Source organism: Saimiri boliviensis, chromosome 11, assembly GCF_048565385.1.
Source record: "Saimiri boliviensis isolate mSaiBol1 chromosome 11, mSaiBol1.pri, whole genome shotgun sequence".
NCBI classification, from domain to species: Eukaryota; Metazoa; Chordata; class Mammalia; order Primates; family Cebidae; genus Saimiri; species Saimiri boliviensis.
Genome location: NC_133459.1, coordinates 68,311,983 through 68,324,114, shown reverse-complemented (window position 1 = coordinate 68,324,114; position 12,132 = coordinate 68,311,983). Strand labels below are relative to the sequence as shown.

At 34.0% G+C, this 12,132-nt stretch overlaps 1 protein-coding gene across 6 annotated transcripts in view; it reads right to left on the bottom strand.

The window, feature by feature from the left end:
• The window catches only part of LRRC7 (leucine rich repeat containing 7), a 565,757-nt gene that overhangs the window by 28,991 nt on the left and 524,634 nt on the right, over positions 1-12,132 (bottom strand). For all 6 annotated transcript variants that reach the window (XM_039474488.2, XM_074381000.1, XM_074381001.1 and 3 more), the window contains one exon: positions 6,950-7,042. In XM_039474488.2, coding sequence (XP_039330422.1) covers positions 6,950-7,042 — 93 coding nt within the window. The remainder of the gene's footprint in view (positions 1-6,949; positions 7,043-12,132) is intronic.

The following is a 12,132-nucleotide window of genomic DNA, read 5'->3' as shown; positions in this document are numbered from 1 at the left end:
TCAGCTAATGCCACCCCAGCTGAGGCTACTCCAGCTAGTGGAAATCATACAAAACCCAAACATATGGGTCTTTTTTCAGTGTAGAAATAAGCAAAGGTTTCCAAGTCGAGGTACTCCATTAAGTTGGTCATTCTGAGTCAAGGTAGAAAGGTTTGTTCATAGACAGGATAAAGGGAACATCTAATTTTTTTTCCTCTTTCAACAAAGAGAACTCAGTATACCTCAACAAACAAAAAAAGACAAATAAATAAATATGACTTTTCTTTAATCATTTTAATGTTTAGTCCCACACTAGAAGAGGTTGCTTATCTTCTATTATTGAATGTCCTCACAGGTTAAATGATAGTCCCTTTTAATGGAAATGTGGTTTGTGCATAGCGATGGGTTTATTCAACAAGATTTTAAATATAGGAAGCAGCTTACTGTTTCATTGTACTTAGAATCAGATACTTAGACTATGTATAACATACTATTTATATTGTAAAGCTAATGAATAATTAAATAAATGCATAGGCTTGGCATGGTGGCTCACGTTTGTAATCTCAGCACTTTGGGAGGCCAAGGCAGGTGGATCACCTGAGGTCAGGAGTTCGAGACCAGCCTGGCCAACATGGTGAAACCTCATCTCTATTAAAAATACAAAAATTAGCCAGGTGTGGTGGTGGGTGCCTGTAGTCCCAGGTACTCGAGAGGCTGAGGCAGGAGAATTGCTTGAACCCAGGAGGCGGAGGATGCACCTAGCAGAGATCGCACCACTGCACTCCAGCATGGGCAACAAGAGCGAGACTCCATCTCAAAAAAGAGAAAAAAACGCATCTATGTGTACTTCGGTTCCTTATTCAGTAATCATAAACTATTATTACTTATTCTTTAACTCTGGATTTATTGGTTATTCTTTTTAGTAATTGTGTAAGATCTTACTGATAAGCTAACTTTAAGTGCTTTCATATTTTGATTGAAAAATGTTTAAGTTTCCAAAGTAGACACATATGCATTTATTTAATTGTTCATTAGCTTTACAATGATACTTTTTAATAACCTTATTTTTTTTCACATTTATGCCCCAGTGAAAGTTTCCTGAAGAATCGGTGATATTTATTTGCTTTCATAAGCTGAAATTCATTTCTCCTTTCTATTATAATGTCTAGATACTGACACTTTTCAACTGGCTAAAGCACACTATCATGCCTTTTTAAAAAAGCTTCATATAAGTGGTCACACCTGTAGGAATATTATTAGTAGGAGATTGTGAAGACTACATTTCTACCAATGTTTCTGAATAGATCTGGGATATTTTACTCCAACATTAAGACAATGAACTGAAAGGTGAAAATTTATTTTTTATTAAAGAAAGAACTCCTCACTTGTAATGTCCTCAAACAACCTACTGGCATTCAAATTGCAATATGACTAGATGTGTCTGAAGTAATCAGTTATGTTTATAAAATAATTTATGCTTGAAATTTATTTTAAAAAATCATTTTATATATAAAATAAAATCTGTGTCAGCTCCTTCCTAAATTTAGTCTGAACTACAAAACAATTTGATCTCTATCCCTTGCTCCTGAATTATATTTTCACATAATGCATAAATTTTTCCAAATTCCTTTGCCTTACATAATCGCTTGAAGTAGAATTAACAATGGGACACATATATAAATTATATTACTTATAAAATAAATTTAGAAACATACACAATAAATCATATTTGTCTAGTAGCTGCACAAAGTTAAGGAAATGTGCTAAAAGTAGTTTAATATTTATGTAGTAAATATACATCTTGTGCTATGAGGAGTTTTAGACAAATGTGTTTGCTATTCTTGTTTTATATATCCATGGAGAAAACCTGACAGGAAATAGGCATATGGTATGTACCCTTTTTATAAGTTAAAAGCATATCTTTAGCAAGCTTTTGTTTATGAATCACCCAATGTCATGAGGTTGAGCAAAACTGGAACAGTTTTCTTGTGCATTTTTGAACTTGTTGTTGTCACGCATGCATCTGAGTATCATTATCCTTGGGTAAAAGTATTAAATAAAAGCTTCGATTCTATATGCCTAAGGGTCCTTCTTTTCTTAATCATGTAAAAACTTTTATTTGATATAATATCCATATCCACACCAAAAAGATGGAGTGAAAAGAAGAGGGCTTAAGTCTTGTTGCAGGATGTTTGGAGGCAAAATTTAAATGTAACATAAATAATTTATAGTAAATTATTCTAAAATTCTAGTACATTTATTTAGAGTTTATTGGTGATTATAGTTTACATTTTCTATGCTCCTAATATTCTTTCCATGGCTTGGAATTTTACCTGTACCATAGGCAAATTAAGGCATCTTTTAAAAAAACCATGAATTTGTTTTTTTCTGTCATTTCTGTGGCTACATTTTGAAGGTCCAACTTGGTGGAAATATGGGTGAGCTCTCTGGCATCTACCGAGCTTAGGCACTTAGGACTATTTCCCACACAACGGTAGATGTGGAGAATAACTGATTATGTGGCCCCAGTGCCCCAGTATGTATATTTACTGCTGTCAGGTCAGGTCCTTTGAGGATGGGCTGAATCCACAAAATAGCTTTCATTTTGATACTATGACTAGATAGTTGTTTGTGGGACTGTTCAGCACAACACCTTTACACCATATACAGAAAGGGGCTATGAGTCTTCTTCAATGTCTAAGATCCAGGAGCTTAGTCTTTCTTCCCTCAGATGGAGCAAGGAAGAATATGAATCCCTGAATGATGAGTTTTGTGAACGCATCATTAAAAATTATCTCATTTGCAGAGTCCTGGGTTGCCTTATAAAATATTACAGCAGCATGGTATCAGTCATCTATTAATGCAGTTTCCTTTTTCTAACAACATCCTGTGGAAATTATACTGGTAAATTCCTTAAATTTTGTAATCAGAAATTATTATTTTATGGGTGCTTACATACAAGCAAAGAATATTGTGGCTTGTTCCATTGGCAGGATCACCACTGTAATGACACTTTAGTCCACAGATATATAATTGCTTAGCAATGTTCTCTGTACAGTATGCTCCTAATTATTTAGATTCAATAGAGAATACACGCTGACTCCTAAGGACTTGTTGAAGCAAATATCTAGACTATGACTAATTAGAGGGCTCTGTAATACTCTCAATATTAGAATATCATATTAGTCTCAACTCTCCAGGGTATAAATTTGTCATGTGGCTCTTCTGCTAAGTGACATTTGCAGATGGAGGCATGTATCATAATACTTATTATGAAAAGCATTTGGAGTCAGCTCAATTTGGTTTCAAATCTTATCTGCCACAGATCAGCTAAATGATCTTGGGCAAGTTAATTAACCCCTCTGGACCTTAGTAAAATGGGAAATAATACTACTACTCAACTAACAGAAATTGTTATGAAGATCACATAAATTCATATATATGAAGAACCTAATACAGTGCCCATCATCTTGTATATTCTCAATAAAAGGCTATTATTTTTATTGGTTTATTATCAGATTTGTTGGCTTGAAATCTTTCATCTCTTTGCAGCATCTTGACAACTTGACAGCAATGTTTCTTTATTGTAATAAACTAAATCATGGCTTTCATACACTTCATTGAGAAGATAGAGGCAACTATTCCTATTACACAGCGCCATTTTCACCCAGTGTTCTACTGCTTTCTCTTTCCAAGTATGGAAAAGCAGTTTCTGCTTGATAGTAAATACTGAAATAATGAGTTCTATGGTAAGTGAACTGGTATTTTTAACTACTAAACCTTCTGACAGTATCAACTGCAAGGCGAATTGTGCTCAATCCTTTTAACTAGAGGAGAGAATATTTGATCAAGACCACCTTGGATCTTGAAGGGGAGTTAAGTTTGCTAGATGAGAGTCTTCTAAATGCTCAAAGTCTGGTAAAAATATTCCCTCATATTTTGATTAATTTTGATTCCTCCATGTTAACTTTTGGGCTGCCCTAAGTGTTTTTCTGCAACAATCTCACACTACCCCAGAACTTAGATCAGAACAGCTGCCAGACCAAATAATATAGTTCACTTTTACCTCAGTTGCAACTCTAAGCTTTTTCAGTCTTTCCCTATCTGATTGTAATCATTTTGGATGCTGTCTCACATTGATCCTTGACATTTCCCTGAAACTAATTTCCTTCAACAATAATGCAGAGAATGTATTAATTACTTCGGTACAGAAATTCCTCAGTACCTCTAAGACATTCAGATGTTCTTGGATACTTAGAATTTTGAGCAGCGAAACATTCAAACATCCATGAACAGACAGTAAAATAATATAGTGCATTTTTGAGAATATTCCTAATCAATGACTTATTTATTTGAAGAGAGTATATATCATATTAAAGTTTAAACTTTTGCATGACTAGATTCCTTATAAGTCTGCCTCAAACTCAGGCAGTATTTGTTGAATTTAATCATCTGTTTAACTTGGTTCCTCTTACTTCCATCTGTAAATCAGCCATTTCATGAAAAACCAATCTGTTTTTCTACATTTTCATTTTCTTACTGTTTAATATTTTTGGGTAGTTTCAGGCACTGGGTTCAGCAAGTGTTTTATGCAACACTTTAAGAATAGGGCACTAGGGCTAAAAAAAAAAAAATTTGAATTTTCACTAGATCAATCCCTTTCCTTGTGAGTGGACTAAATTCTTGTGTAAACTGTCAGAGTCAATGTCTTTAGATCCTCTGAACAGTTAACCAGTGTCCACATATGTTTGGCATGCCACCGAAACTGGTCAATAAATGAAAGGCAGTATTGAGATTCTTCTGTAGATTTAGAACTCCTAGTGGCTCCCACCAATTTTATAATAATAGAGATTGACTTTTCAGATTATGAATGATTTTAGAGTGTAATCGGCCAAAGAAAAGTACTTTTGAGGGGAAATCTTTCAACGGACACATTATACAATTCAAGTGCTGTATCTGTTACATTTAACCAAAAGAGCAAATTACAAGATCACAGACATAGTTCAGTCTCACTAGAGTCATCAAAATGTTACATATGAGAAATTAAATGAATAGCTATAAAGTGTTCATATTCATCATAGTGGAAGAATTGCAGGCAATGATCTGAAAGCCTCAGATCTAGTCTCTTTCAGTTGAAAACAGCAGAAATGCAACAGTATTTTGAATCTTGACTAACAACCTATTCACCCTTAATTTAATTTTTTTTTTAACCTGGTACCTTCCAAATATATAGTGAAAAGATTATATGCTGGTGAAAAATAACAGAAAAACGTGGCTTGAATTTCAACTATCCTAAGAATCATAAGGTTATTAACTTTTCATTGAAATAATTTATGAAAGAGATATAAAATGAGACACAAAAAGAGGAGTCAAGGTAAGACATAATGATTTGAGGTTTTCAAAAATGCCATCATATATTTCTGATAATTTTGAACTTTTAAGCTTTTTGTTTTAAGGTGTATTAATAATTCATTAAAATTAAGTGAACAGTTGGTTTGGCAAAGCCATGAAAATTTTCATTATAATAAATCAATGGTATCCTCAACATCATTTCAAAATGTAAATATAGTAGTTACTTAAAAACAGATGTTTCTAATTGGCATTCCCCTAATTTTAAGACTGCCTCATACACACTCCTTTTATATGAGTAGCTGCTCCAGCCTGTTGACCAAAGGAGCTTCCATCCATGGTCACTGGAGATTTTCCTCTGGTCTCTTCCTTCCTAGCGTATATAATAGGAATATTGCCAACAACCTCTTCTCCTGACCTTCTCCGTAAAGGAAAAGAAGAAGGGTAGGAAGAGCATAAGAAACAAGATCACTGGGAAGAAGGGGAGGAGAATATGGTATTAAAGGCTCTGTTTCAGGCTACAGAAAGCTCCAGAGTAATGGCATTTCAGGTTTTTCAGAAATAGGTCTTATAATCAGATATTAATCTATGGGTTTTTATAATTGTGATGAGTTGACAGGGTGTGGACCAGTTTGTGACTCAAAGGTAAGTACAGAGCCTGTGAAGGTTTTATTCATATTTAATTTTTGTCTTTCCTTTTTCTGTTTTTTTTTCTTTTCTTAGCTTCCTCAGGTTGAATAATTTTTATCTTTCTTTATCATCCTAAAGTTTTATGCAGTTACTTAATGTAATTTGATGAGCTCAACAGTAGATAGCTTCAATTGTCATTGAATAATTACTAATTGATTCAAAGCTGAGACTATTAAACACTGATGGTAGTAGGGCAGGTTTTATAGCTCCAGGTAAACATTTAAAAAATAAAAAATCAGATGGTCCATGTCAGAGTCAGGCAGGTCACATGTGAGCACAGGCAACATCTTGAATGTCCAGGAAATGGCTGAGGTTAGAGTTGGGGTGCTTTAATTCCATAGTTTGACAAGCAGGAGTAAGAATGAGAGGAGGACCTAATTCTTCTGCTAATGCTACCTGTTTTTCTCATAGAAAATTTGTTTTCTGTGGCTTCTCAATTCTACAGTTCTATTAGCAAAATTCCTTACATGCTTGATGAATCCAAGTGATGGCAGTCAGCTTGCCTTTGCATTGAATTACTATATAATCATTCTGCTACTGTGAGAAAACAATTTCCTAAATAATAAATAAGTGACTTACAAGTTAACTTTTGAAAACAACCTGTTAGAAACTGCCTGTATACCTTTCTTTACAAATATATACAACTGTGAAGCCAGAAACAAAAACAAAACATGAAGTGTCTCCACAAAAACACAAAAAATTTTTGTCTTTTAAATAGAATGTTTAGACACTATTTGTGTCTTATTCTTAGTATTTGTCAAGCGCACGAGTAAATTATTTTATCCCTGTGCTGAAAAAGTTTCTAATTGGCTTCAGAATTAGCTAGCTCATGAAAACACAGCAAAAACACTTGAATTTTTTTCTAATCTTTGTTACTGCAGGAGATAGTATTTTTCTAATTAAAATTGTCAGAAAGATATTCTTTTCTTACCTTGTCAGAAGGTTTGAATGGATTTCCTTGTCCGCTGATTCCACCACTGATACTAAATCCAAGGCCAGGATTCTTTTCTATTCTCACACAAAACTATGTAAAAAAGATATAAAAAGGTAAGTAAATAGCTATCAAAGCTAAATATTTTCAAATAACTGTATTTTGGTAGAAAAGATTCACAATTCACTTGAGTTCTTAGGGTTACCCAATGTTGACTTGATACAAAAAAGAGTATCAACTTTGACAAAATATTTAATGTTTCTATATGCATCAGTTATGATGGAAGCTAGCTTGAAATTACCTGGGCAAGACAATATTAGCAAGTACTCATTTGTTACCATGTACAGGACTAAATTTTGATTAGCCATTTTTAAAAATTAAAGTGTTATAAACACTTAAAATACTGTGCATTATTTTAGCTATTGACCATAAATATATTCGGATTGATTAGAAAGGACTGTCTGAGTAAGTGAAACAAAATCTTAAAATGTAGAGTGAGAGAATATATGGCTATTTAAATGAATTGTGCCCACTTTGTAGTAGAGTAGAATAATTCATCTGCTTGTTAGATAATTCTTTGTTTAAAAATATTAGATCTTTTAGTTGGGGAAAGTAGCCACAGCTTATGTAAGTGTGAAAAAAAGGAAGAATGAAATGCTCAGTGAAGGGTTTCTAGTCTAGTAGCAGCTCCTGGAGTAGAAGTTAGGCACTTTAGAAGGAAGAGGAGAACAGTGTGGTAGGGTCTAGTGGAAGAGGTCAACAAAGTGGAGATATTGCTGGCGAAAGAGAATGGCCATCAAACATTCAGGACTGTGAAGGCAAACATTCTAATGTTCTGTGCTATATTACCTCCCCAATACCCCAAATCATCAAAAAAAAAAAGTCAATTAAACATGAAAACCTTTTGTTTTATAGTAATATGGGGAAATGATGGCATTAGGAGGAGGGTCCGCCATGGGATAAGCCTGTAGTAAAAATGACAGCAATTATAGAAGTTAATAAAAAGAGTATAGATAAAGAACTCAGCAGAAATGACATCAGTGCCAGGGATGACCTAGAGGAACTCTAACAAACCTAAGAATTTCTGGAGAGCCTGAGCAGGAGATGTGTGTCTGGGCTATGGGGAAAATGTTAGATCTCTAGGTAAGGTGGGACAGGGTGATCCCAGATAAATGAAAGACTTTGGACCAAGAGGCAGTATACACTGGTTACATAAAGAAAAATCACTATATAACTTTATTATTATTTATTATTTATTAATTTATTTTGGAGATAAGGTTGTACTCTGTCACCCAAGCTGTAGTGCAGTGTTGCAATCAGCTTATTGCAGCCTTGAACTCCTGGGCTCAAAGGATCCTCCTGCCTCAGCCTCCCAAGCAGCTGAGACTTACACGTGGTATGCCACCATGCCTGGATAATTTTAGTTTGTTACTTTTTGTAGAGACAGAGACTTGCTATGTTGCCCAGGCTGGTTTCAAACTCCTGTCCTCAAGTGATTCTCCCACCTCAGCCTACCAAAGCACTGCAATCATAGCTGTGAACCACTGTGCCCAGCTCTTTTACAACTTTTAAGTTCAGTGTAAGTACTGAAATTAGGTGAACCAAGTGTTACCAAAGCTTAGCACACAAAAGATTAATAAAGAGTTAAGAAAAAAAATAAGATGGCATACTTTAGCATATATTTTGTGTTTACATAACCACGTACTGGATTCTACTGGACTGTGATGGCAAACATTTGCTTTCTTAAGCAGCCCATTTTTCCTCCCAGCATTCTTGCTTAGCCTATTAATTTGCTTATGGCAAATGCAAATGCCCAAACACTCTTCATATTTTTATTGTGAAGGTATCTTCAATCCCCATCTCTTAGTTCAAGGCAAAGTGAGTCCTATTTCTGACTTAATTAGCATACATTATCATTGGAGCCTGGATCAATTGGGTTTGTCTGTTTAATAATCCTATACTTAATTCACTGTTATATTTCATAATAGTAAACATAATGTTTAACTATTAGATAGTTCACTTGTAACACAAGGATGAAAAACTATGCACTAATATGATTTTTATATAGAGTCATTAATGAGTAGTTTCTAAATTATGAGTAATTTAGAAATGTGAAAAACAAGTACATGCAAGTACTATAAGTATCATCCCATGTTTTATTTTAAAGATGTTTAATTACAACTTTTCCTTCAATTGAGCTAGATTTGTTAAAACTAGTTATCATAAGTAGTAGAATTTACAGTTTATAATAATTTTTATTTTTATATGGGTCACTGTTTATGAATATAAACTTATAATAGCCTGATGTAGCTGGAAGAAATATTTTAGCTTTATTCAATATGCTAGTCGATCTTTTTATTATTATTTATTAATTAGAAAATGAGAAGAAAGCAACCAATGTGATGAAAGCATTTTTCTTTTGTGTTTTCCACATTTCTATGCATTCCAATTACATTATTTAAAATTGGGGTTATGTCTTTCTAAGGTGAACATTTCATATTGCACAACATAATATGTGGAAGGTATATGCACTTCTGGCTTTCTCCAGGCCACTATAAAACTCAAAGGAAACAAATATAACAGGTTTAATTTACAAAGTAAATTGCCGAGAGTAGTTTCTAGTTGTTCTCTTTCAAGGTAGTGACTGTATCTATTTTATATTATTGTAAATCTTAAAGGCACTAAATATCTAAGAGAAACAAATTTCACATGTGCCAAGTGTATGAAGAACTGTCTCAATATATTTTTTTAATAATAGAAATAATAAAGATGACAGTGTAGTTTGATAAATGTGAAAAACAAACATAAATTCTGATCTGAAGCTAGACTGCTCTTGGGCATGCTAAGGTATGGCTAACAGGTTTTGTTGTGACTACTGGGTCTCATAAAGTATGTCAGAGAGAGTATTCCTCTCACACATAAGGAGTTCTGCCTGCCTGCTAAGGCCCAAAGAAGCCATAAAATGGAAGAGGACAGCATACATTAGATCCAAAAAGCAGTCTAAAACTAAAGAGGATCAGCAAAGAGGAAATGTGGTGTTCTAGTAAAAGATCAGGTCTGGGTAGCTAATAAATAGCCTATTTAATAAGAACCACTATTTAAATTTTCTTTTTATTTATTTCTTATTTTTTTCAGATAGGGTCTTGCTGTTGCCCAGGTTGGAGTGCAGTGGTGTGATCTTGGCTCACTGCAGCCTCTGCCTCCCATGTTCAAGTGATCCTCCCATCTTAGTCTTTGGAGTAGCTGGGACTACAGGCATGTGTCACCATGTTTGGTTAATTTTTTAATTTTCTTCGTAGAGATGAGGTCTCATGCTATTGCTCAGGCTGGTCTTGAACTCCTGGGCTCAAGTGATCCTCCCATCTCGGCCTTCCAAAGTGCTGGGATAATAGTTATGAGTCAGGGCGCCAGCCTCAGTTTTCTTTTAAGAGACTGTTTTTAAAACACTAAATTTTTGGCTGAAAATATATGCAGTAGTAGTGCAATCAGTGGTCTTTCAGAGTCTGCTTCCATAATTTTACTTTTACTTTACTTGATACTTCCAGTCTGTGTTAATCTTACTCTAATTACAATACTGGGTCTTATTTTAGAAAGGCTTTTGTGATAAAATGGATAGTTACAAAAATTAGCTCGGCATGGTGGTGCAGGCCTATAGTCCTAGATACTCAGGAGGCTGAGGTGAGAGATCACTTGAGACCAGGGGTTTGAAGCTGCAGTGAGCTATGATTGTGCCACTGCATTCCAGCCTGGGTGAGCCCTTTCAGTTAAATAAATAAATAAATAAGAAAGAATAAAGGCTAAAATTCTCCCTGCCTGCCTTAGTAAAAAGGATATAATGACTCCTTGTTAAAACACATGATGAGTTTTAGAAGGAATGTCAGTTATCCAGAGTGCCTCAATTATCAATGACTTTGAAATAAACTACTCTGAGAAATCATTATAGCTTTGAAAATAACTGTTTCGGAAATCATGATTTATGACTTTATTCCACAAACATTTATTGATTCCCTACTATGTACCAGGCAAATAAAAACATCTTTGACCTCACAGAACTTACATTCCAATAAGGAAGATAGAGACATAAACAACAAACAAGTAATTTCAGATAGTGGGATGAGCTGTGGAAAACAGGAAGAGAGATAGTAGAGAATGACTGACAGGGATTGAGAAACTATTCTACTTATTTATTTTAAGTTTATTCTTGCCTCAGGAAAGAGTTATTTTAGATAGAGTAGGTAAAAAAGTCCTCTCTGAGTATGTCACATTTGAGCAGAAATGTGAATGACATCAAGGATCAAGCAATGAACAATAAGGAAAATGAAAAACTATCCCAAGCAAAGGGAACAGCAGTTGTAAATGCCCTGAAGATGGACTGGTCTTTATGAAGTCACGAAACAACAAGATGACATAGGATGGACATAGAGATCAATTTAATAGAATTGAGAGTCCTAAATAAATACTAACATTTATAGTCAGATAATTTTGACAAAGGGTTCGATGTAATTCAATGAGAGAAAGCAGTCTTTCAACAAATGGTGCTGGGACAAGATACTCACATGTGGAAGAATGAATCTGTACTCATGTTTTACACCATACACAAAAGTTATGTAAAGTAGAACAGAGGCTGAAACATAAGACCTAGATTATAAAACTCTTTGATTAAAATACAAAAGGAGTAAAGTTTGTCACCTTGGATTAGCCAATGATTCTTAGATATGAAACCAAAGATGATATTAGAGATTGATATTTTGGATTTCATCAAAACTAAAAATGTTTGTGTTTCAAAGACCATAAAAAAATGAAAAGAAAAGCCACAGAATGAGAGAAAATATTTGCAAATGATATATCTGTTTAGGGTTGTATATCCAGAATATATAGATAACTTTTACAATTCAATAATAAAAAGACATCCAAATTAAAAAATGGGCAAAATATTTTTATGGACATTTCTCCAAAGAAGATATACAAACATGCAAAAAGGATATGAAAATATACTCAATATCATTGGTCATTAGAGAAATGTAAATCAAAATGACAATGACATACTAATGAACAGAATGGTTATAACACAAAAGACAAACAATAACAAGTATGGGTAAGGATGTGGAAAAAGTGGAACCCTCATTCATTGCTGCTCAGAATGTAACATGTTGTAACTACTTTTAGAAAAGAGTTTGGCAGTT